Raw genomic sequence first — 23,029 nt, forward strand, 5'->3', positions numbered from 1 at the left:
AACAGCGTTAAAAGAGGAAATACATTACTTGTGATTTTTTTTTCCTCTGAAACAATACTTACAACCTGATTCTGAGAGCAGTGAGGTGGACAAAAAACTGTTTTGAGTTCGCCAGCTAGAAGAGGGAGCAGCGACTTGTATATCAGAAATGTCAGCATCCATTACGACATCCTATGGAAGCCAAATAAAAATAAACAAACTTCTTTATATTAAACAGCTGTAATCTTTAACAAAACGCACACAGTAATACATGGGTATATGCTGTGATTTCACACATCCTGGAAAATACTGTTTTGAATTCTCAGACTAAGTATTGCAGTTAGGATCAAATTAATTTGGTCATGAATTTCATGCCTGCTCCATCACTACAAAATCTTAGCGCAAACTGCTTTGCCTTGAGAAGAGCATTGGGAGTACTGCAAGTCTTTGTTACTATTATAAGTTGCAAGAACATTCTCTTCTCTATTTACATAACATCCACAGTACAGGGCATATTGGCATGGCAAACATCAGGAAATAATGAATTTTTCATCAATGAACTGTCTACGTTAATTTACTGAAGTTCAACAAGTAAGTAATAACAAAACTTAAACATTTTGCCCACCACTGAAGAAACTAACTTCATTGATTTTTCATAACAAAATACCTCAAGATGTTTTTTTCATTATTTTCTTTTAGCCATTGAATAAAGTTTGAATCACAATATTAGTATTTACATCTAGACCCATACAACATAGCTTTTTGGTAAGCAAAGTCGTTTGGTTTATAAGCTAGAAAATAAGATAATTTTTAAAAGGCTATTTAAACAAAAATCTCTGTAAATCTTTATCAACAATATAGCAAGCAGTCCACAGTTCCATTACCTTCCAAAATAAGATTAAAAGCTTGACTTGGTATCCAAATTACTCAGTTTCTTGAAATGAGAAGACATAATAATGCACAAATGCATCAGTACATAAAACATGCCATTTTGCTACTGAATTCTTATCAAAAACACCCTTGGAGAATTTTGTTAAAACATCTTGCAATTTATTATCATACTGATACTAAGATTTGAAAACCAAACAGAAAACAAAATAAAAATTCAACATTAATTTAGAGATACAATGATCTTTTGTCCCATCAATGAAGAGGGATTTACTTCTATTTAGACTAATGGGAATTATACATATTAATCCCCTTATGTGCTGATGAGAGACTTAATACCTAAAATGTACATAATATAATAACAACTTCAAAAGAATTAAAAAAAATGTTAGTATTTTCATTCTGCTTCCAGAAATGCTATGTTAGAGAAAAGCTTTAAAAAAAAAAAAAAAAAAGAAAAGAAAAGAAAAAAGGCACTTCTACCAGCATCCACAATACACAATGCCTTTCTCATTACAGAAATATCAACTTTCATAACGTAGCTCACATATTTTATTTACATTTAGGTATGTTTGACTAGATCATAGGATGGTTTATGTTGGAACGGACCTTCAATATCACCTAGTTCCAATCCCCTGCCATAGGCAGGGACACCTCCCACTAGATCAGGTTGCCAAGGGCCCCATCCAATCTGGTCTTGAACACCTCCAGGGATGTGGCATGCACAGCTTCTCTGGGCAGCCTGTGCCAGTGCATCACCACACTGAGTAAACACGTTCCTAATGTCTAATCTAAATTCACCCTTTTTTAGTTGAAAGCCATTCCCCTTTGATAGTTGTTGGTCAGATGTTTGTAGCAGGGAAACTGTCCTAAAATATTTAAGTCTATCAATTGTAACGTTTATCTTTAGGTTTCTTCTCACTTTTCCTTTTGATTTTGCTTTATTTGGTATTCTCTATTACTTATTTTATTATTATTGTATGTGTTTACCTTCTTTTTCCCCAATTTCTTCTTTAGCTACTATCCTTTCTTTGTTGAAAATCACTGTCAGCCTCTGGCCCCCATTATTAGAGGAAATATTACGTTTTAGCCTATACAAATAGCAATTATGATTTTCCCAGGCTTCTAAGCAAAAGGTATTTCTCATGGACTCCTGACAAGGCTAAAGCGAACTGGAAAGACTGAGGGGGGACAAAACAAATCATAAGGAAGACTAATAACTGTTTTAAGGAGAACTTTCACAGTGATTTCATTTTTGCTCCTTAAAACGAAAGAGGCTAAAACATGGGATTAGTTAATACCTGTCTGAGATTAGTGCTTGCAAGCAAGCTGAATGAAGTGTGCTACAAGAAAGGTTAGGAAGAAATCGCATCTGATGAGAAAGTTTAACAATTTTGGATAAATTAGTTGTGGAATTAATGTAAAATATTTTACAAAAACTCCTTTTCTTAACACATCTATTTTCTTATCTACCAAATATATTGTCAGCTTTATACAGCAGAAGCACTACATTATGTATAGAGCACGAAACAAAACCATCAGAAAGAATGAACTTTGATGTCCTTGACTATACGCTACTACCAATCAACTTTAGAGACTCCTTACTGACAAATCATCAACATTTTAAAAATATGAAACAACAATGCAGTTAGTTCCAAGGGAGGGTAAGAAAGGCAAGCATTAAAAAGGGATTTTTTAGACTAAGCCAGCCTGATCACTGAAATCAGATTAGCACCCGTCTGTTACTTGTTTTTGAACATTCTGTTCTATTTGTAACAGCTGTGACAGCAAAGAAGACTGTATGTCATGCAAAAACCCAATTAGGCCTGACTAAAAGAAAGCCATTAAATGCTCCCTCTTGTCTAAAGAAAGAGGAAATATTGTTTTGAAATCAGCCTTTTACGGATTCTGAACACAGAGTTCAAATCACACGATTTGTAAGCTCAGTCAGCTTAGTGCAATATTATATTCTAACTCTCAACTGATTACATTCCACTTAGATTTTTCAATATTTTCCAAATTTCAGTGGCTACTGAATTAGTAAGTCGTGTGTGAAGGCAAAACAAATTCCAGAAATTGAAGATTATCAGTAGCAATAGTCTGAAAGCGAATCTGCCCTGTTTCTTTCCTACTGAAAAAACAACATGGCTATCTCAAGTAGCTCAATACCTTCTTACAGCAGCAACTTAATAAGCTAAAATGCACTGTCTTCGTTTTACCTTTTCTAGTTTTTAGAAGACCTAAGGTAAGTAGGTCAACATTTCACAGATCAAATACTGCTGCTGAGGTGGGGGACACAAACAGCTTGAAGTTTTTTGAAAATGGTACTCGATCCTAGATTTTGAGCTCAGCTGCTTAGAGACACACCTGAAAATACATTGCCAATGAATCTTGATTCATTGCAGTAGCAGAAACACTAGCACAATTCTTCAGTTCTGGTCATTTATTTGAATCACTGCCTAGTTCTGCAGCATAAGAAAATGTAGTTGTCCTAAAGTAAGGTGCTATCATAAGGACACGCAGTAATATGAAGTAATATGATAAGGAACAAGCTAATACGAACAGAAAGAAAGCATGTTAACAACTGGAAAGGTGGACTTTTTCCAGGCAATGGTTCTAAATTAAGAGCTCTGGATTTGTATTTCAGGGAGTTAGGAAATTAAGCTTAACCCTGCTATTAGTCAGATGAGTGACGTTTTGCAAATCACTTCTCTGTTTGCCTCAGTTTTGTTAATGTATGGAATGGACATGATCATTTGTAAAGAATGCAAAAATAAACTAGTGAAAAATCATTACATGCAATCTAAAAAATTAATATTCCCTTTAAGGCGGGAAACAGATTTCAGTATTTACCTTCTATGTGAAAGGACAAGGGAAAAGAGAACAAACCAAGCCAAAAATTTCCATAGAAGAAATTTGACAAAGCAGTGGCATAAGTAAACACTAGAGTATAGTAAGACACAGGATAGCTTTTCCATGGATTTTTTAAGATTTTTTTTTGGGGGGGGGGGGGGGGGGGAATTTTCACTTGATAATGAAGACACTTCTGTCACCAAATTTTACACCAGCCATAGTAGCTACATAAAACTCTGCCATTCCAGGACAAAGAAACATTCATGTATGATTTAGTCTGTGTTAATACTATGAGATAATATTACTTTAAGTAAGCTCAGATTGCTGAGTGAAAGTAATCACAAAACAAAAGTGGAATACACACACATACCTTGAATTGTTGGATTCTTTGTTTTGAATCTTCCAGCTGCTGCTGCAGAGAACTCACAATTTCTTTATACTTTGTATACCTTTCCTCAATCTTTTCCCTTCGGCAGTGGGACTCCTAGAAACGTATTGAAACATTTAAATGATTTTGTAATGTGAAAAAGGGTTAGTAAATGTTGGCTGGCTATGGTAAGTACTGGTATCACCCAGAGTTTTCCATACAGCAATGAACAAATGAATCACAAACTTTTAGAAGCTGAAGTACAGGGCTCATATGAAAGCATGATGTTCTGTACAGAAGAGTAATGTTAAAATGAATGCACGTTAAAATGCGAACATTTTAATGCCTCATCCTTAACTGGTAAATGATATCTTGTAACTCTTTCTAAAATTTATTATTAACATAGCTTCTAACAAAGAATTGTGTAATGGAAAAAAATTAATTGCAATTCTTCAGAAACAGATGTTTCAAGAAAAAAGTCCAAGGATATGGACTAAAGCAGTATTTCAGAACAAGAAAACATAATGCTTCTCACAAGCAGCTAAGGACTCACTTGAATGAATACAGCTACCCCACAACTTGTGAGGCATTTTCAGATGAAGATTTACTTTGTTTCCTTACACTTCCAATGGAAAAAAAAATGAAACAGCTTGCTAACTCTGGAAAGCCATGAATGGCTTTGAAATACTTCATTCATGAATACCACTTCAGAATAAAATATGCTAGATATGTATCATACTACCATAGGACATTGTTATATAGCTTTTTAACAGGCTCTAGAACATTTTTCCTATCGTACAAAATATTCCAATGCATTACTTCAAATAGAATTAATGGAAGTTCAAAACTGACATAATTCTCACAACTAAGGTATAAAGCCTACTTTCCTTGAATAATAAATGCATAAATGATAAATTACTTACTAAACAACATACACTTGTTGGCAGGGTCTCATGTTAAGAAAGCAGTCTTTAGAAAACTTAAAAATTTACGGGAGAGGAACAGAGCTCAATTTAAAACAGAGAATTTGGGTTCCATTCTCATAAATGCTGGCTAAGTGATAACTAAGGCAAACTAGAAAATGACAACATAATTTCATAGTAACTTCAAGTAAAGAGTGAAACTGTGAAGGAGATTGCAGGAACTCCACATTCACGCTTCTGCCTAGCTTAGAGCAGAATTTTTCCTACAGCAAAGCAGAACCATCAGAAACAGAAGACAAATGTCAACCTCTTCTGGGGATACTTGGAAACATGAAATTGAAGTTACACCATATTGAAGTTTACACCATATTGAATATATAGTTTACACCATATTGAATATATTGAATATATATATATGAATATATAATTGAAGTTATACCAATTTAAGTTTATTTTTACACCATAAAACAAGGTCTGAATCTGCTCTGTCTTAACACATGACCTCATGCAAGAACATTTTGAATAAACAATGTTCCAAACAAGTGTTTTGAAAGGCTTGTGAATATATGAGGAGGAGAAACTCTGCACAGCAAATGAAATGCAAAATGTTATGTTTTTATCTATGATTTAATATTGATTTAAAATTTATTTTGTCCAATGAGAACCCAAATTCTCTTTTAGTAAACTACTGACTTCATTCATGGGAAGCAATGATAATGCAGTGGTTAAGCCACTCAGCCACTACCTAATTTAAGACTATATGCTCTTGACAGTACCTCACTGCTACTGTCAATAAGTTCCACCAACAGTGATACTGAGAGAGCAGATTTGACATTTGTAAACAAAAATTGTGTTTAAAAATGATAATTAAAAAAAGCATCTGTAAAGCTCATCTATTTTCACTCATTACTTTAAATGTTGAAAAAACTGGTAGAATTTATTTTATTACAGTATTTTGAACATTAAACAATGAATATCAGAATTCAACACTCAACACGCATACTCTGCGTTAGGCCCTGACCTTTTACACTCAATACTCAATGTTTGCTTACCATATGGAACACCCCAGCAGTGGTACTAACTAGGACTAAATTAATGACATCAATAAAGCTATATTAACAACAACAACAAAGGCTTACTGTATGTTTTTGTCATATGTAATTTTATATATCTAATTAACTCATTTATCTATACATATGGGGAGGACATTAATTAACCAAAATAATTTAGAACTATTGAAAAAGAGTTAAGTAAAATATTTCTCACTGCAGTATCTTTGAAATCTTCTAACAGGCTTAGTTTCTCAGGAACAGACTCCAGATGGTCTAAAGCAACTCGAGTACTCTAATGAAGAGAACACAAGAGAAAACATCAAAACAAACAAACAAACAAAAAAAAAAAAAAGAAAGAAAGAAAAGAAGAAATCGAAGCGTCATACAGTTTTTCCTCATACGGTTGAAGTTTCATGCCTTTGAACATTCTTATGTCTGATACACCATCAATTTAGAAGCAATCATGTTGTCTGTCTTGTTGCATGTTTCTTTCCTAAAAATTCCTAACATTGTTTTTAAGGTTGTAAGAAATACGCTTCCTATTAAAAATGAAGATCAAGTTTCAGACCAAATGGGATTCATTTGCACCTCACAAAACTGAACCTGAAACCAATACTCAGGCCCAATAGACCAAATGGGCTAGCGAACATGAGACAGTGATTTCTCTGCTTCTCCAATTATTTAGTTTAATTAGGAAAAAACCTGTACTGGCAGACAATGATATTAGGATCTATTCCTATAAAACAATCATCTGGTTAACAATTAACAATTACTTTGCTCTCATCCCACTGCTAAATTCTTTCTGCTCTAGGAATGGAAGAAAACTGGAGAAAAAACAGATATACTCCTGTCTTATCTTACTTAAGATGAAGTTTCAAATATAGCTCTTTTTTTCTGAATAACTTCTGCTCTTCACACAACGTACAATGAAGCAGGAAAACATTCCAGCCAATGGTGCTTGAAGAATAAGAACATTGTCACCACAGGTAAGAGGAAAGAATTTTGACAGATGGTTGACCAAGAAGCTCTTGAAACTTGCTGCTTTGAGAGGAATAGTATGTGGAGAGCGTACAAAATGGGGGAAAAAGGATTGCCCAGCAAGGATATTTTACATTTGAGGAAACAGAGGAAGAGTTGTCAAAAGTGAAACAGAGTAAAACAAAGATGCCTTAGTCATTTAGTGAGAACAAGAAAATAGAAAAGAGAATAGAATAGAAATGTGGAAAATAAGGTGGAGATAATCTAGGTATAATGCTAAAACACAAAGAGCTTTTCTTTTATACTAAAGCATTAATTTTGTTAGATTTTAAGTCTTAATTTTAAAAATTGTACAGGAATTATGTAAGACTGCATATACGGAGATATGCCTGGAAGACAAGTAAACCACTTCCTGCCGTGGGAAGCACTGAGGACACCCAGTACGAACAAGTCCTTAATTGCAAGGTTGACATCTGATGATGACAAATACTGACAAAATCCTGTAATGACAGGAAGGTGCATACTTGGGCTGATCTCCAGAGAAGAAAGTAGGTCCAATCAGTTTTGCAAAATTCAGTCAGAACTAATAAAGTTTATTAACTTGTAACAAGAAAATAGTGCGTTCTGTCTCAACAGCTGCATGAGGTGTTAGTAGATTTTGCATTTGGCTAGCTGTAGTTAGATCAAACTAAAATTTATCATCATAAGAAATCTTGTATTTTAATGTGCAATTTAATTTGCTATCAAGCTTTTTTTATTATTATTAAAAGAAAAAAAAAAAAAAAACTTACAAAACTCATCTACAAAGATTTATTAGGAGAAAAGTATTATTTTTTCCTGTAACATATATGGTTGTTTACCAGAAAAGAATTATAGAACTTACAGATATACATTAATAATGAATGTATAAAATGGATTCTTCTTCATATTTCCAGCGTGCAGTCAGGCAGGAGGCCTACATATAGTGTTTACAGTGTTTTTCACAGATTATAGCATAGAATTTTTTATAGCTATAAAATACTTTTTTTTTTTTCCAAATGTTACTATACCTCTCAACTTCAAAATACAATTGCCTAGAGGTATCTATCACTCACTAATGTTTCCCTCTTCTAAGTATCAACCATTTCACTTTTACCACAGTAAAGCAGTAGTCATTCATATTTCATGCTTCATTTACAGTGGCCTTATGTTCATCAAAGCATTGATTTTCCACTACATTAATTTATGATGAATTGTAATGTTTGCTGCTTCTTTCCTGAGTAGCCCCTGGTCTGCATGCATGCTTCTGAGGCTGAGAAATATATGAGAGACAATAGACTCTAAGCAATCAAACCTACACCTGGTCTCATTAAATGCAAACTTAACTATATGTGGATCAAAATATTGATTCACAACAATCAGCAGTCATCCTGCTATCACACAGATACATGCCCATGAAGTTTTTGATTCTGAAGAGCAAAAACTCTCCCACTCCTTCAGAAATAAACCCCTTCCTCGCAGGAAACAATACAAGAATTGTAACAAAACACCAGCTCTTTTCTTGGTCCAGCACCAAATTAAGCTATAACTACTTTAAGCTTATGGTATATATTACCTAACACATTTGCTGAAGGAGTGAACTGCTGGAAAACAGACATTTGAGATGTCATACAGAATTGAAATAAAGTTGTAGGGGACACAAGACAAATTTAACGTCATGGCTTCTCATGATGCTATGAAGTATATTCAAGTTATAGCAGTTTTCCAACTCCAAAAATTTATTTTTTTTTTTTAATAAAGACCTGTAATCTGTTCTCATCATAAAAGGAACTCAGGTCTTAAGTGTATGCCCACACCTTAAGCCATCCCATTTGCCAATTCTTTCTCTAAATTCCAGTGACAAGACCTCATATCAACACACACTGTAAATGAAGGAAGGTGCTCATCATTTCTTCTCTCCAAGTATCTCCTAAACATATCCCATCTATGTCACATACTACTTGTGAAAAATTTTAGCTGTGCCTTAGCTTGTGTCGTTTAAAGCTATTGTTACGTTATGGAATGTTCTTGAAAGCAGAAGACCAACCTTTGGGTTATATGCATACTCAGTCCTTAGTTTCTTTGTCTTATCAAAAAGCATGTGGATAAGGGTTGATATAGGCTTCTTGGATTTCTGACAGTTTTTTTGGCTTCATGAAATGTAATCCTAACTCCACACACAAAATGATGGTTTCTGAGCTAACAATTACTGAGCAGGAATGAGATCATGAGGTAAACAACATGCAGTTCCAAGCATCTGCTAATTCAGTGCTCAATAACAATTAGAAAAGCTAAATCAACACAGGACATAATTAGGAAAGGAAAAAAACAAGCCAGAGAACACAACTACTCAGAAGTATGACTCCACAGCAAGTTTGCATCTTGCCTACTGAGTGCAGCAGTGGGAAGCTCATATGAAGAGGAACAGTTAGAATGGGGAAAGCTCAGAGAAGGGCTAGAAGATCAACCAAAGCCATGGAATGCTTCTTTCACATGAGGAATGACTAAATACAATCATTCAATGGAGCAGGACTCTTCAGAAAAGACAACAGATGCCTGAGGGGAGAAATGACCAATTTGCTTAAAATCACAAGTCACACAATTTAAGCAGAATTCGGGTCAGTGCATGAATGAGAAACCTCAGGAAAGGATTCCAAATGCATAGAAACTACATCTCTGTCCGGAAGTCTCTGAGCTTTGAATGGCTGGAATCTGACCAAATGAATGAATAGGAAACAAAACATTTGCCTATCCTGTAACATACACTCTTCCTTAAGCTTTATATTTGGGTCATTGTTGTAATTTGGTTGCTATTACATTCTAAAATTGTCTTAAGTTTTCTGAGCAGTTTGTGAAGTGATTTGAATAGGACAATATACACTAGTATATTCAGAGACAGAAATGTATTCTCTTTTCATAAAACTAACCAAGAAAATTGTGGTGATGTACAAATAAAAACAGAAAAAATAAAAAGCAAAAGTTCCCTAGGGAAACGTCAATAAAGAAGAAGGAAGGAAAATAGTATGTTGAAAAATGTGAGGGAAAGATGATGAAAAAGCTTTTAGCTGCCCCACAGAAATTGGTCTGGTAATTTAGTGAAATGCACAGCAACCTCTACAACATGGATCAAATGCCACGCTTGTATCATTAATGACTACACTCTATTCTATTAAGAGAGATGGATTTAGACACACAAGATAAAATGTGAAAAAGGATGTTGGAAGCACCTGACACAGAGGGCATTTAAGTACTGTTAACTTTTTTCCAAGAAACAGGAAAGCTATATGCCATAATGCATACAAATAATCCTAAAGAGAGCAATCGCATCTGTCTGCTCGTTATTTAACAGGGAACAGAAGGTACTGATGGAACTGATAAGAGGAAGAAACACCAATTGTACTGAGTAATGCTGTATTCATAGTATTTTACTTAAGAGCAGACTCCTCCATAGAGTGAGTGCTATTAATCTTCATGTTTTTAAAATAAAGACGATTTACTTTGAAAAGGGGTGTTCTATGTTTTCAGAAAATGATAAAACAAATTACTCATTTTCAACGACTTCATATGAACACTTTGATGTTCAGACTGCATCTGAACAGTTAATCCTCCTATATTGATGTATTCTTGTTGATAGACAGTTTCACACTATCTCAAGGGACAGATCTAAACTGAGATCACATACACATATTATTTTTAGTCTTGAAGCTTCAATGCTAAATTCACAGAAATCAAAGCAGGTTTGTGTATAGTTCTCTTAAATTTTGTCTCTATATTAAATAGACTGAAAACACATAAAACAGAAACCAAACTTCACTGACTTTCACATATGGTGCTCTTTTCTGAGGTACGTAAAAACAAATGGCTATCTGTATAGCACAGATATTTTTGTAAATTAGAGCTGACTTAAGTAACCATTAGCTAATCTCCAAAGAATATCCATAAAAAGATTAAATGCAACTATAATTTTAACTGACTGCAATGCATTACATCAGGGAGTTACACATAATTCAGATGAAGGATGTAATCTTAAAGGTGACCTATGATGACATTTTTAAATTGACTTAGCATGTTGAATACCTAAATAGCAAGAATAGGATGTATCCAGCATTTTTAAAGGTATCTTTGCTTTCCTTGTTAATCTCTGCAGAACTATGCATTGTCAGCTTCCATCTCCAGAACTAGATTGATGCATGATAAGCTCTTCTTTTAACAGTGTGTGGTTCTATTTAAGAGGCCTGAGTTTCTTTGTTGACCTTCATATACCAGGCAAATTCCACTCTCAATGGGACATTCTGTGACCTAGTACATCTTCCATGTGGAGGAAACTTTAAGAGAAAACAATATAAATATTGTATATCATTATATTCCGCTTATACCGCTTCTCAATTATAGCATTGTTTTGATGATTTCATCACATTAAGAAATCAATTTACATTTATGAAATAAACAATACATATAAACCTGAGTTATACAATATACAAGTTCAATTGACTTTTATTAAACAATATTGTTTCATTGACGTTCAAGCTAGTAAGATTTTTTTAAGCAACTATTGCACTTGTACTAATGAAAAACAGAAAACCTTTGTTAACAAAGCATTGCAAATGTCATAGTAACTGAACTTTTAATTCAGACTCTAGATGATTTTGTATAGGGTGGAGAACATTTTAATTAACAGAGTTTCATGGATGCTTAACATTCACAGTGACATGGACCGTCTCTTTTCGCACAACGTTATCACTTAACATCCCATCCCTATGGTAACTACAGAATTGTTTATATGGAAAAATATTAGATAAGTATTTCACAATTTTTCAGTTGATGCACATATGCATCAAACAACTTTTTGTTGTTTGAGCTGGAAATGTGGAGGAGGTAGTAAAGTCTTCTGGCAAGCCAGCTCTCTGTAAATCATCAGCTAGAGCTCTTAGTACTACTGGGGTACACAGAACTAAATTTTAAGAATCTCTTCTTTATCGTTTACTAAGATTTTGATCAAAGATATCCAGAAATAATTACAGGATATCAAAAGAAATATAACGTATGAGGCAGAGCGCATAATACAAAGTTAGCGGGCACAGATTTGTAAAAGGTATAAAGACTTCCTTGTCATTCATAATGCTAACATCAGATTTCTGAAGCTTTTCAGGCTAAAAATCTTTATATGTAATTTATATTAACTTTTTTTCGTACACTAATAATATTTCACTAAGCCTTTCAGAAAACATTACCAAAATTAATTCACAGTCTCCATGAACAAAAAATATTGTTCACATTTATAGCTGAAAAAAATTTGAATGCAAAGAGAAGTGATTTAACCAAGGTTTCAGAACAAATTAGTGTCAGAGTAGGAAAAAAAATAGGAATTTAACTTATAGATTTCCCCACTATAATCAAAACCTGCATGACATTCAAAAAGTAAAAACCACTATAGTAGCATTAATAGTTCTAATTTCTGTGTTTCTAAGGTTATAATTTGACAGAATACAAAATTTAAATCTAAAATGAAGGACTTTGCAGCGCATTAGAAACATTCTAGTAAACAAGACAATTTGTTGTCAAACATCTTCAACTTTTGTGATAAATTAAGTGAGAAAATGCATGCTATAGCACATATATCTTTATCTTATCACACTATAAGCATCCTATATTCTGTGAAAGAATTCATAGATGCACCCTCCCTCGACGAAAGGTCAGCATTTTTAAGTGGAAGAAACAGGATTCCTCTTTAAAATTACACTTATATGCATATATATTCACACTACATTAAAAAAATCTTTAGTGATGACCACTGTATATTAATATTCCTAGGTAAACTAAGAAATAATTTATGATATCTAAAAAAATCAGTCTCTTGTAATAAAGATTTATACTGAGATTTCAACTTTCTCTAACAGAAAACCAGGATTATTTTGGCTTATCAAAATCTGGCAAAAATGTTCAATATTTGCAACTTATTGAACATGTTATACTATCTTCACAATACCAAAAGAAGCTTTCTGCCTAGAGAATGTAAGGGCTGTGTTAGGAGGAGCATTGCCAGCAGGTCAAAGGACGAGATGGAATGGGAGTCATTTAGGTCGGAGAAGACCTTCAAAATCAGCAAGTTCAACCATCAGCTGACCTATTCAGTCCCATCACTAAACAATGTCCTTTACTGCCATGTTCACACACCTCTTAAATAAAGGAGTTGATCCTTCCCCTATACTGATGGCTGTTAAGACACATCTGCAGTGCTGGGTCTGGTTTTGGGCTTCCCAGAACAAAAGAGACATGGACATACTGAAGAGAGTCCAACGAAGAGCAACTAACCTTGTTTAAAGGACTGAGCTGAGAGAACTGGGATTGTTCAGCCTGGAGAAGAGAAGGCTCAGGAGGAATCTCATCAATGTGTATAAATACCTGATGGGAGTATGTAAAAAAGACAAAATCAGGCTCTCTTCAGTGGTGTTCAGTGATAGGACAAGAGGCAATGGGCATAAACTGAAACACTGGGGGTTTCATCTGGACATCAAGAAATGCTTTCTTACTGCAGACACTACACTGCTGCTGCAGACAGCAGCAAGGAAGAAGAGGAAGGTGAGTGCCAGGAGAAAAAAAAACAAAAAACAAAAAACACACCTGGCTATGAGTGCAATCAGGCAGCAAAAGTTACTTGGTGGAAGTGAGTAGAAGAAGGAATTGGGGAACTTTGGGAACATTCTCTACCCCCAGCAAAAGGAAGTGACACACTGGCTCACTGATGAAAGGAAAGGAAAGGGAGAGGCAGGCAGGATGGAGGATCTCAGAGTGCTGCTCCTCTCCCAGGCGTTTGTATAAGATCAAAGTGCTGCTGTGTTCTGGGAGGACCAGAAGGCCTTTGATGTAATGGTAGTCTTGGCAAGACACAACAGAAGCAAACCGAGAACAGAAGAAAGTATTAACTCTTAGATTTAAAATGTCTTAAACATCCATGCATGCAAAGTGTGACAACCATGAAATAGTTCCAAGAGCAAATTGTACAGTGTGCTTATTGATGGAAGGCACATTGAGAGAGAGAGAGAAAAGAAAAAATAAAGAGCCCTAATGTGAAGAGCATCAGGCAGTCCATAATCTCCTTGGAAATGCACTGGGGACAGCCAGCCTTCCTGTTCTTCTTTTAAAATGGGTGATAAATCAGAAAACTGATGCAACGTTGAGCCTGCTACTACAGTAGAAGAATCTGGTAGCTTTCACATTGCTGAGTGTGTCCAAACAAATTTGCTTTACTGGTATTCAAAACCTTATTTTCATGAATATAAAACACAAGGTAAACCAAAACACACAACTGTTCATACTGGAAAGGAAATTTATATTAAAAAAACAATACTGAAGAATACTTAGAACATTACTGGAGTTATCCTAAATTTATGACTTTGTAATAAAAAGCTGAATAATGTCCATAAAAGTCTGATCCAAATAGTTTATGCAAGTGATATCCTCAGTTTTGGGTTCTCTACCAAAAATGCAAGCTGTCTTACTGATCAAAGAATACATAATACATATGTTCACTGGAATAACTGGTTGATTTCAAATTCAATTTCCCAGTATTTTTAGTACTACTAAGGCAGAAGAATCTGACTTGCAGTTTATTCTCACATATTCCCACAAGACTCTGATGTAGAAACCCACTGAAGTCAAAAGCACCACACGGTAGCAGTGTGTTAATTATGAGGAGTAGATACATTTCCCATTGTAAAAACACCTGAGAACACAATATAGACCTTTTTTCCAGTAAAATCATACAGCTTTATATGTAAATAAAATAGGACTAAATTCTATATGCAAGAATGAAGCTACACCCAAAAAGATACACTTTACTAAATTACACTTTACCTGTAGAGAAATCATACTGATTCTTGCAAAATATCAGACTACATAACTGATTACTACAGTAATCAGGAAAATTACTCATTAATAGCTATGTAACATTTAAATGCAATTAATTGAACAGTACTTTAAAAATCTGAACAAGTGAATTGTTCAGATTTTTAAATCACAAGTGATTTGCCTGGCATAATAAAGGAACTTTACAGCAAAAGTAAAATCAGTGCCTTGGGAGTATTCAACAGCCTTAGGGACAACCATACCTTTCTTGCCTGAAGTCTAAGTGTTTAACATTACACATCGTCCTATGTCAGCAATAATGAAAGAATTGATTGACTTCAAGTTCTAGGATCTAGTATTAAAAACCTGCTCTCAGATGTTACCTCTCAGTTTGCAATATGAAAATGATATTTTACTGATAATAATCCTCTACCTCTTCTATCTGAACAGTAACTTGAAACAAACAAACAAAAATATCAGGAAGATTTAGTACTAAATAGAGGAGATTAAAAGTATAAAAAAAGAAGAAAGACTTCAGAAAAAATAGAAATAAACATCATCACTGAACACACATTGGATTTGCATGAAATTTTGCTATTTGCAAGCAATTACCCTCTGCCTGTGCCAAAACTGGGCTTTAGGAGCAGAAAGCGCATGGCATTTGCAGGCAGCTTGACTCATGGTTCGTGAGAAATGGATGGCAGTGGATACATGCCTGACTAGTTGTCATGTAAGCAAACCATGATTAAGAGATGCTTCTGAACAGAACTAATGTCCTGGCAACAATTTACAGTCACACAGCACTATGCAAAGTGCCAGGCCTCTGACTTTGAGCATTAATTCCCTATTCCAACAAGGCAGGAGTTCCAACACTGCACTCTGATTTACAAAGGGCCTTTTATGTGTGAATGCAAGTTGTTTGTTTGTTGTTGTTTGTTTGTTTGTTTGTTTTTACCATATTCAATACATTTCAAATACATTTTTGAGATCCGAAGCAGTTTTCAAAGACAACAGTTATCAGGGAGGATGAAATAATTAGCACAAGCAAATTTTAGAAGTCTATATTTGCAGACTTACATTGTCTCAGTACTGGTATCTTTACGTGAAATTTTCTGAGTTTCCAATAAAAAGAAACTATAGTTCTTACATATACTATCATATGATGTCTTATTGGAGTTGTCTACAAAAGAAAAAAAAAAAGCAGACCCATCCTATCTAGTCCACCTGGTAGACTTCCTAGCTTGAGTCATGTGGATAATCGATCCAGCTGCATTCATGGCACGTACATACATTAAGGCTTTTGTCCTTCAAATTTATTATTTTAAAATGATATTCCTCCATGCTTTTGGTTCCAGTGGTAATGTGGGCACTGACTCTGTCTGCACGTCCAGTGAAATGTACACACAAGTCACTGGAGTGATTATATCTATCACATATACCTCAACTATTTGGCAAATAGTTTAATTTCTCAACTATGTTGAAGAAAAACATCCTCAGTATGGCTCAAATGTACCACATTTCTCTTCCTAGGGATGCGGACTGAACTATACAGAAAAATACAACCTTACATTTTATTTGATATAGCTATTGCTCATAAAGCAGTGAAAACACTGTAGCGAAGCCTCCACTGGAAGGTACAATATAAAACTACCATGTGTCTTCATTTTCTTAAAATTATAGTTAAAAACCCAGATGGCACCTTTTTTTAAAAAAAATAAAAGTACATAAAAACCACATTTTTGATCATCAGTAATCTCATTGTGATTGGTTTGAAAAAGAATTTAAGAAACTTACCATTTCTAAGGACGTAATTCGCTCCTACAAATAAAATACAAGTTGTGGTTAGAAAGTAAAGAACATAAATGCAATATATGGTAAAAAAGCATGATTTATTTTTATATTTTTTTTTGCAGTTTGTATGATGTGCAATGATTTTGTTAAAATGTCACTTAAAATGCCACTAAAAAGTGGACCTCTGGACCCACTTATCAAACTAACTCACTTTGAAATTTATTCTGAAGAAAAGTAATAGAAACATCCTAAAAACTAAGAAAGAAAGAATTAAAAAAAAAATACTTACTCCAATGTTTTTTTAAATAGTACTGTTAGACCTTCAATATTGTTGATTTTACTCATGTATCCCAAAGTCTGCCTTCCCTTTTTGATGATCTGTGTCTCTAAATCTAGCATACTTTGGAGTTTATGTCATGTTAGCAACTGTTTTAGTTATCTTTTAGGCATTTATTTAGAAAACTAAAATATAAATTCCATAGCATTATTCTGCTATCCAGAAATAGCTCTGAAGAACAACTAACGTCATCTCGTTATTAATAAAACAATGGCTAACGTCAGACAGAAATAAAATGCAAGTAAAATAAACTCGTGTCAGTTTTAATTCAGCACAAAATACAGGAAACATAGAACTTGTATATATTTTAACATTCAGTTTTCCGCTTTAAAGTATCTTTAAGAAAAATATTGAGCTAGTAAAATCAAGATAATGTACTCTGGCACTATGTCCTGACTGGACATAGTATTTTAAGGAATTTGAGAAAACGTACATTTAAGTGTTTAGCTGAGCCCACCTGACCATTCAGACAAGAATTTTTACTTTGCTCACATATTATCTTTTTGAATGTGTGGGTTTGTTTGTTTGTTTTCTTCTCATTTCTGGTTAGATTAAGCTAAGAATCCTTACACTTTTTCCCGTTCTCTTCCTTCCTAACAGGTAAAAATGACTGTAATAATCTGGATTTATTCTAGCAACATCCAAAGACAAAATCCTGAACTGGCTTCACTAATTTGGAAACATTTTCTTAGACCAATGGAAGAAATTGAGAGCCAGAAGCAGCTCCTTTCAAACCTTTTTTTTAAACCTATATAAAATTGTGATTCGTTTTACAGGAGCTGGATCACCCTGACAGGCCGAACAGTAACACAAGCCTGAAGTGACCCTGAAAGCGGGCCTAACTCCTTGACTGAAGGCGTCTGCCTATTATGATCCAGCTACGTGGGCAGAAGACAGATCCTGGGACTATAGGACCCCAGTATATATACTTAATAGAATTATTAGCTGTAATAGAAATAGTTATAAATGATGAGAACTGATTTAAATGAGTTATAAAGATGAGAACTGCTTTGTATCAAAATTGCCTAGCTTTGGATTATTTACTAGCACAAGAAGGAGAAGTCTGTGGAAAATTTAGCTTTAGTAATTGCTGTTTAAAGATTGATAAAAAGGGTGTTTCTTCCTAGTAACTGATAGAATGTTATGTTCTGGTTTAGGATGAGAACACCTGAGAACACAATATAGACCTTTTTTCCAGTAAAATCATACAGCTTTATATGTAAATAAAATAGGACTAAATTCTATATGCAAGAATGAAGCATATACACTATGCCTCATTTGAATTATTTTAACAAAAGATAATGTTTGCCTCCCGTCAAAAAATGAGCAAATGAAAACTACATTAAAACACACATCCCTAGCTCTGGGGAATGCTCTTGCTACTTGATGAGAAAGAACCTCAAAGTATCTCCACAGTCACCATTTCTCCACAGCAAAACATGGATTTCTGATAGATTTCCTTTCTTGTCTGGCTTTTCTAAAACTATAGTTGGCATTCATGGCTCAAGTGTCAAGAAATAACTCCCTCAACTATGATAACCTGGCTGCTTTCAATCATCTGCCCACAGTCTAAAACACAGGCTTTCTGCCCACCTGTTTCCTGAATGTGCTTTATACATACATTCTATTTAGATGCAAAGAAAATGCATTAAAGATTGACTTAATACACACAATTCTCTGTACATATACGATGCTTATTAAAACAGGACCCCGGGAACTGTAGACAAAAAGTTTACAACAATTAACATCACCTGTTGTCTATTGAACCAAGGACTTACTGAGCAGGCCCTAACACCCAAGAAATCATATTCAAGGCCTTAGGGACAAAGAGTACTATTTTATATGCTAGTGGTCATTAATGAGAAATAATTAAGTTATAGCAATCTACTTCAATGAAAGCATTCATACATCAGCCAGCCATATATATACTTTGTTGAACTGGGGGTCAGAAGAAACAAATGCTCCATGTCACCTGGTTAAAAAGGGTGCGAGTTTTGGCTCTATGAAATGTCACAGTTAAAGAAACTCTCACCTTCCTCTTACTTCCTATGCTTTATATATTGAGATGCAACAGCATGGGGATGTTCAGTTGCAAGTACATGAGCTGTTTTTAACACCTATTTTCTAGCAAAGTTTTATATATTCAGCCACTGAAAGATTAGAATAAAACATTACAATAACAGAGCAAGAACACAGCATCCCAAACTGGGACCATTTTGAAACATACGGACCATAGTGGACAAGTATTATCTGGAAAAGTAATTGATGTTCTTGCTGAGTACTTCAACTGTGAAAGTACATGCATTTGAAGACGTAAAAAAAAAACAAAAAAAAAAAAAACAGCTATCAAGCACTTGAATACAAATACAGCAGTCAGAGCTGTACAAGTCACACTCTTACACAGAACGGTCAGTTAGGGAACGGCATAGAGCAATCCAATCAGGAACTGGACAAACCTTCAGAAATACGCACCAGTACATACACACACACATATATATATGTGCACACAAAACACTAATTTGACACAACTTTTCTCCTGCATAATATTATTCCTCATTCAGTCACAAGGAACATCATTAGAACAATTTGTCAACTATAGTGCTTCACAGGAAAGCAGATACTGAATTTCTTCACATGAAAGGAGATCTTTTTACATTGATGTAACTAGATATGCACCTGTGTAAACTGCTTGCGCAGACAAGCTCTCAGCCTTGTTGAACTTGAGCTGCCAGAAAGCTAGGCCAAGATTTTTGTTTGAACAGGAAACAGCTGGATCGGTGTGTTGTGTAATTTTTGGGTCTTGCAACTTGTCTCTTCTTACTGGATCAAACTGTTTCTACACTAACTGTTTGATACTTCTAGCCCTCAAAATGCATTATATTTACTATATGAGCAGAGTCAACATACCTTCAAACAAACTTCTTACGGTCAAAAATCAAGGTAAACAAAATTACTTTTTGACCTAACAGCTTTAGTGTCATCAATTGCCTCATAAATGTTCTGCTTCCACTACAGTTACAGAATCCTATTCCACTGATATATTATTCTTGCTGTATCTATGCTTTTTTATATGCATGTTGGGCATTACTTGCTGTGATTTTTTGTTTAAAATTTCTTTTTTTCACTCTGTATTCTAAAGAATACAGGCACTACCATCATAACTTCCCAAACTTCACTGTTTAGACATTCCAGCTTGGTTTTGTGTTCCTAGCCATTTTCATTTCAAAGGAGCACGTTTTCTTTGACTGTAATGCTTAAATAATATTCCAGAGCTGAGTCTAAGGTAACTCTCACATTCTAAGCACAACTGTAAAGGGCTTAACACAAGCAGATTTACTGCTAGATACCATACAATGAGGATTTACTTACATCGTATCAAGTCCTAGCATATATCAGCTGGTCCTTTCTTCCTCAGGATGGTGATGATGGTGATGACATTTAACATTTCAGAAATTTGAAGCACTTGCTTCAAATCTTTTTCATTTTTTCCCCAAGATACAGAAGAACGCAACATACTCCAGAAAATCTATCACAACCAATGAAGTAGAATTTAAAGCATCTCTGCAGTTCTGAACGCAGATTTACACTGCCTCTATTCCCATACAGTGAAGCCAGCAGTAAGACATAAGACAACAACTTCAGTATATACTGTGACTTGAAAGAAGCATTCTTTTCACTAAAGGGCTAGATTTATTGACTCATTGGAGAATGCTAACTACTTTAATCTTCTCTAATGTGTAACTTAATCAATGGGCAGAAACTCAACATTGAGTCTTATTAGCTATCAAGTCTGTATTGGCTGCACATATTTCCAAAGCTGAATTCAAGACACAAGTGAGTTCAGAAATTTGTAATGCTGTAATACAATTTAATAATTTCAGGGGTAACAAAAAGTGTAGCTAGTTAATAATACAGAAAGTATACCTGGAGAGCTCCCATTTCTTCCTCTCTTCTGAGTGTCTTCTCTAATAGCTCTGTAAAATGAAAAATGGAACAAGTAAATTCACCTTCTTGCCTTGTAGCCTCACAGGAAAAATACTGTGTCAAATAGTCTGGTTTTTTTTTTTTTTTTATTTTACAGCTTGCACAGCTTTCTTTTTGACATAATTAAATTAATTGATTAAATGTGTAAGTGATACAATTGTTTCCAAGCATAGACTCTTGAGGACATTAAGTCAAAAGACAACAGATTTGATTCAGTTATTATAGGACAAACTTCCTTATGCTTAAATCAATATTTAAGTGTGGTTTTAGATTTGAATGAAAGAAAGAAGCAAAGAGATTCACTCTGAAAATCGACTAAAACAGCAATACATCCTAAAAGCAATGCAATTATTTATCAACATTTACTCTAGACTGCTTAAAGTTAAAACCCAACGGAGAGCAGAAAAAAAAACATCAACCTGCTGCAGGCTTATTACTACTTTAACTATCAGAAAGTTTCTTAAGATCTTTGCATGAAACAAGCACTGCTGTAAACTAAGCCAGTGACTGAATCAAGATGTGCTGCAGTTTCCCAGCAATTAGGACAGTTATGAGATTACAAAATTGCCTGAACAAGCCTCAGAGGACTGAATTCTGACTGTTAATTCCTTCAGCACAATACAGCTAACTGAAAGTACTTGTGTACACCTAAGAAATAATGACTGAAAATTAATACACATACTTATCAATGATAAACTCAAATGATGTACAATAAATGCTGCTTTGAATATTCTACCAACAAGAATTTGCCTTCTTCAAATTTTCTCCTTTTTATCCCTTCTTCTGTTTTACTTAGCTTATCTTTACTTTTCATTCTCCTTTCTCATTATGACGTCTCCTCTTGAGCTCCCCTAACCTGTTACTTTTATTCCCATACCTCATTCTCCATTTTTGACTACACACAGGTTACCTGAGACTTGGTTTTGGACATTAGTCCTTTAAAAGGAATAAAGATAACATACACAAATTTTTAATTATTTCATTCACAAGCAGAGATATTGACTTGCTGTTCTTCCTTCCTAGTTTCTATGCATTTTTTTTCAATTCCTTTCTTTAATAAAATAACTGTTTCTTCACTTTCTATTGGCATGTTCATATGTTTCTGTATTATCCTTTTGTATGCTTTTCAGTACAATGATTCAACTGCCATGTAAATTACTGTAGCCAAATGTGCTGCCATCACCATTAGTTACTAAGAGATTTGGGTTTGGAAAGTGGCCTCCTTGAATGTTTTCCTTGGGTATACTCCAGTATTATAATTGACTTGGTACAAATTAGTATTGTAGTACTAACTTTAATAAAAAAAAAAGTGAGGAGGGAGGACTAAATCTATGAGAAAGGGATAGGAAATGGAAGATTCTTCCCTGCATTCCATATGACCAAAAAAAAAAAGAGATTTCTATAATCAACATTGGCTTATTTTAATTATAGTGCAACACTTGACATTCCATTGTACTAACATTACTGTTCTAAGTGAAAAGGATGTTATTACAAGGTTCTTTTCAAAGAAGTTTTATAAATGTAATGCAAACTGAACTAATTTCTACTCTAAATTTGAAAGTTCTGTATCTGAAAGTAGCAATCTCCAGAATTAATTTTCTTTACTATACCACTGCCTAAATTGGCTGCCCTGCAGGAGGCTTCACAAAACTTTACCCCAGAAGAGTATGTAATTATTGAAGTGATGTTATTTAAATGGTAACATATTCATACTATACGGACTTGCCCTCTATGACCACGTATTTAAGAACCAAGTTCTGTACCAAAACTGATGATTCTGCTTAACATTTCATCTAAGAAAGCAAAGCTGAAGCAAAAGAAAAAGAAAAAAGGAGCAATACATATTATACAGCTTTACAAAAAAGTCCACTAAAAATGCAGCACATTGAATCATTCTTTTAAATATGGCTATTCATCATGACAGAATATATTTGCCTACTTGATCTAAAAAGCTCTGTTTGATAAAACATTATCAAATAATGTTTTGATATGTTTTGATAATGTTTTTTATCTG

At 34.3% G+C, this 23,029-nt stretch overlaps 1 protein-coding gene across 3 annotated transcripts in view; it reads right to left on the reverse strand.

The window, feature by feature from the left end:
• Window positions 1-23,029, reverse strand: part of CEP128 (centrosomal protein 128) — a 109,848-nt gene that overhangs the window by 5,231 nt on the left and 81,588 nt on the right. For all 3 annotated transcript variants that reach the window (XM_082760814.1, XM_082760812.1, XM_082760813.1), the window contains exons 19-23: window positions 20,956-21,005; window positions 16,698-16,721; window positions 6,277-6,354; window positions 4,091-4,204; window positions 63-171 (exon numbers count right to left, since the gene is read on the reverse strand). In XM_082760814.1, the coding sequence (XP_082616940.1) occupies window positions 63-171; window positions 4,091-4,204; window positions 6,277-6,354; window positions 16,698-16,721; window positions 20,956-21,005 (375 nt within the window). The remainder of the gene's footprint in view (window positions 1-62; window positions 172-4,090; window positions 4,205-6,276; window positions 6,355-16,697; window positions 16,722-20,955; window positions 21,006-23,029) is intronic.

This window comes from Aythya marila, assembly GCF_965140915.1.
Source record: "Aythya marila genome assembly, chromosome: 5".
NCBI classification, from domain to species: Eukaryota; Metazoa; Chordata; class Aves; order Anseriformes; family Anatidae; genus Aythya; species Aythya marila.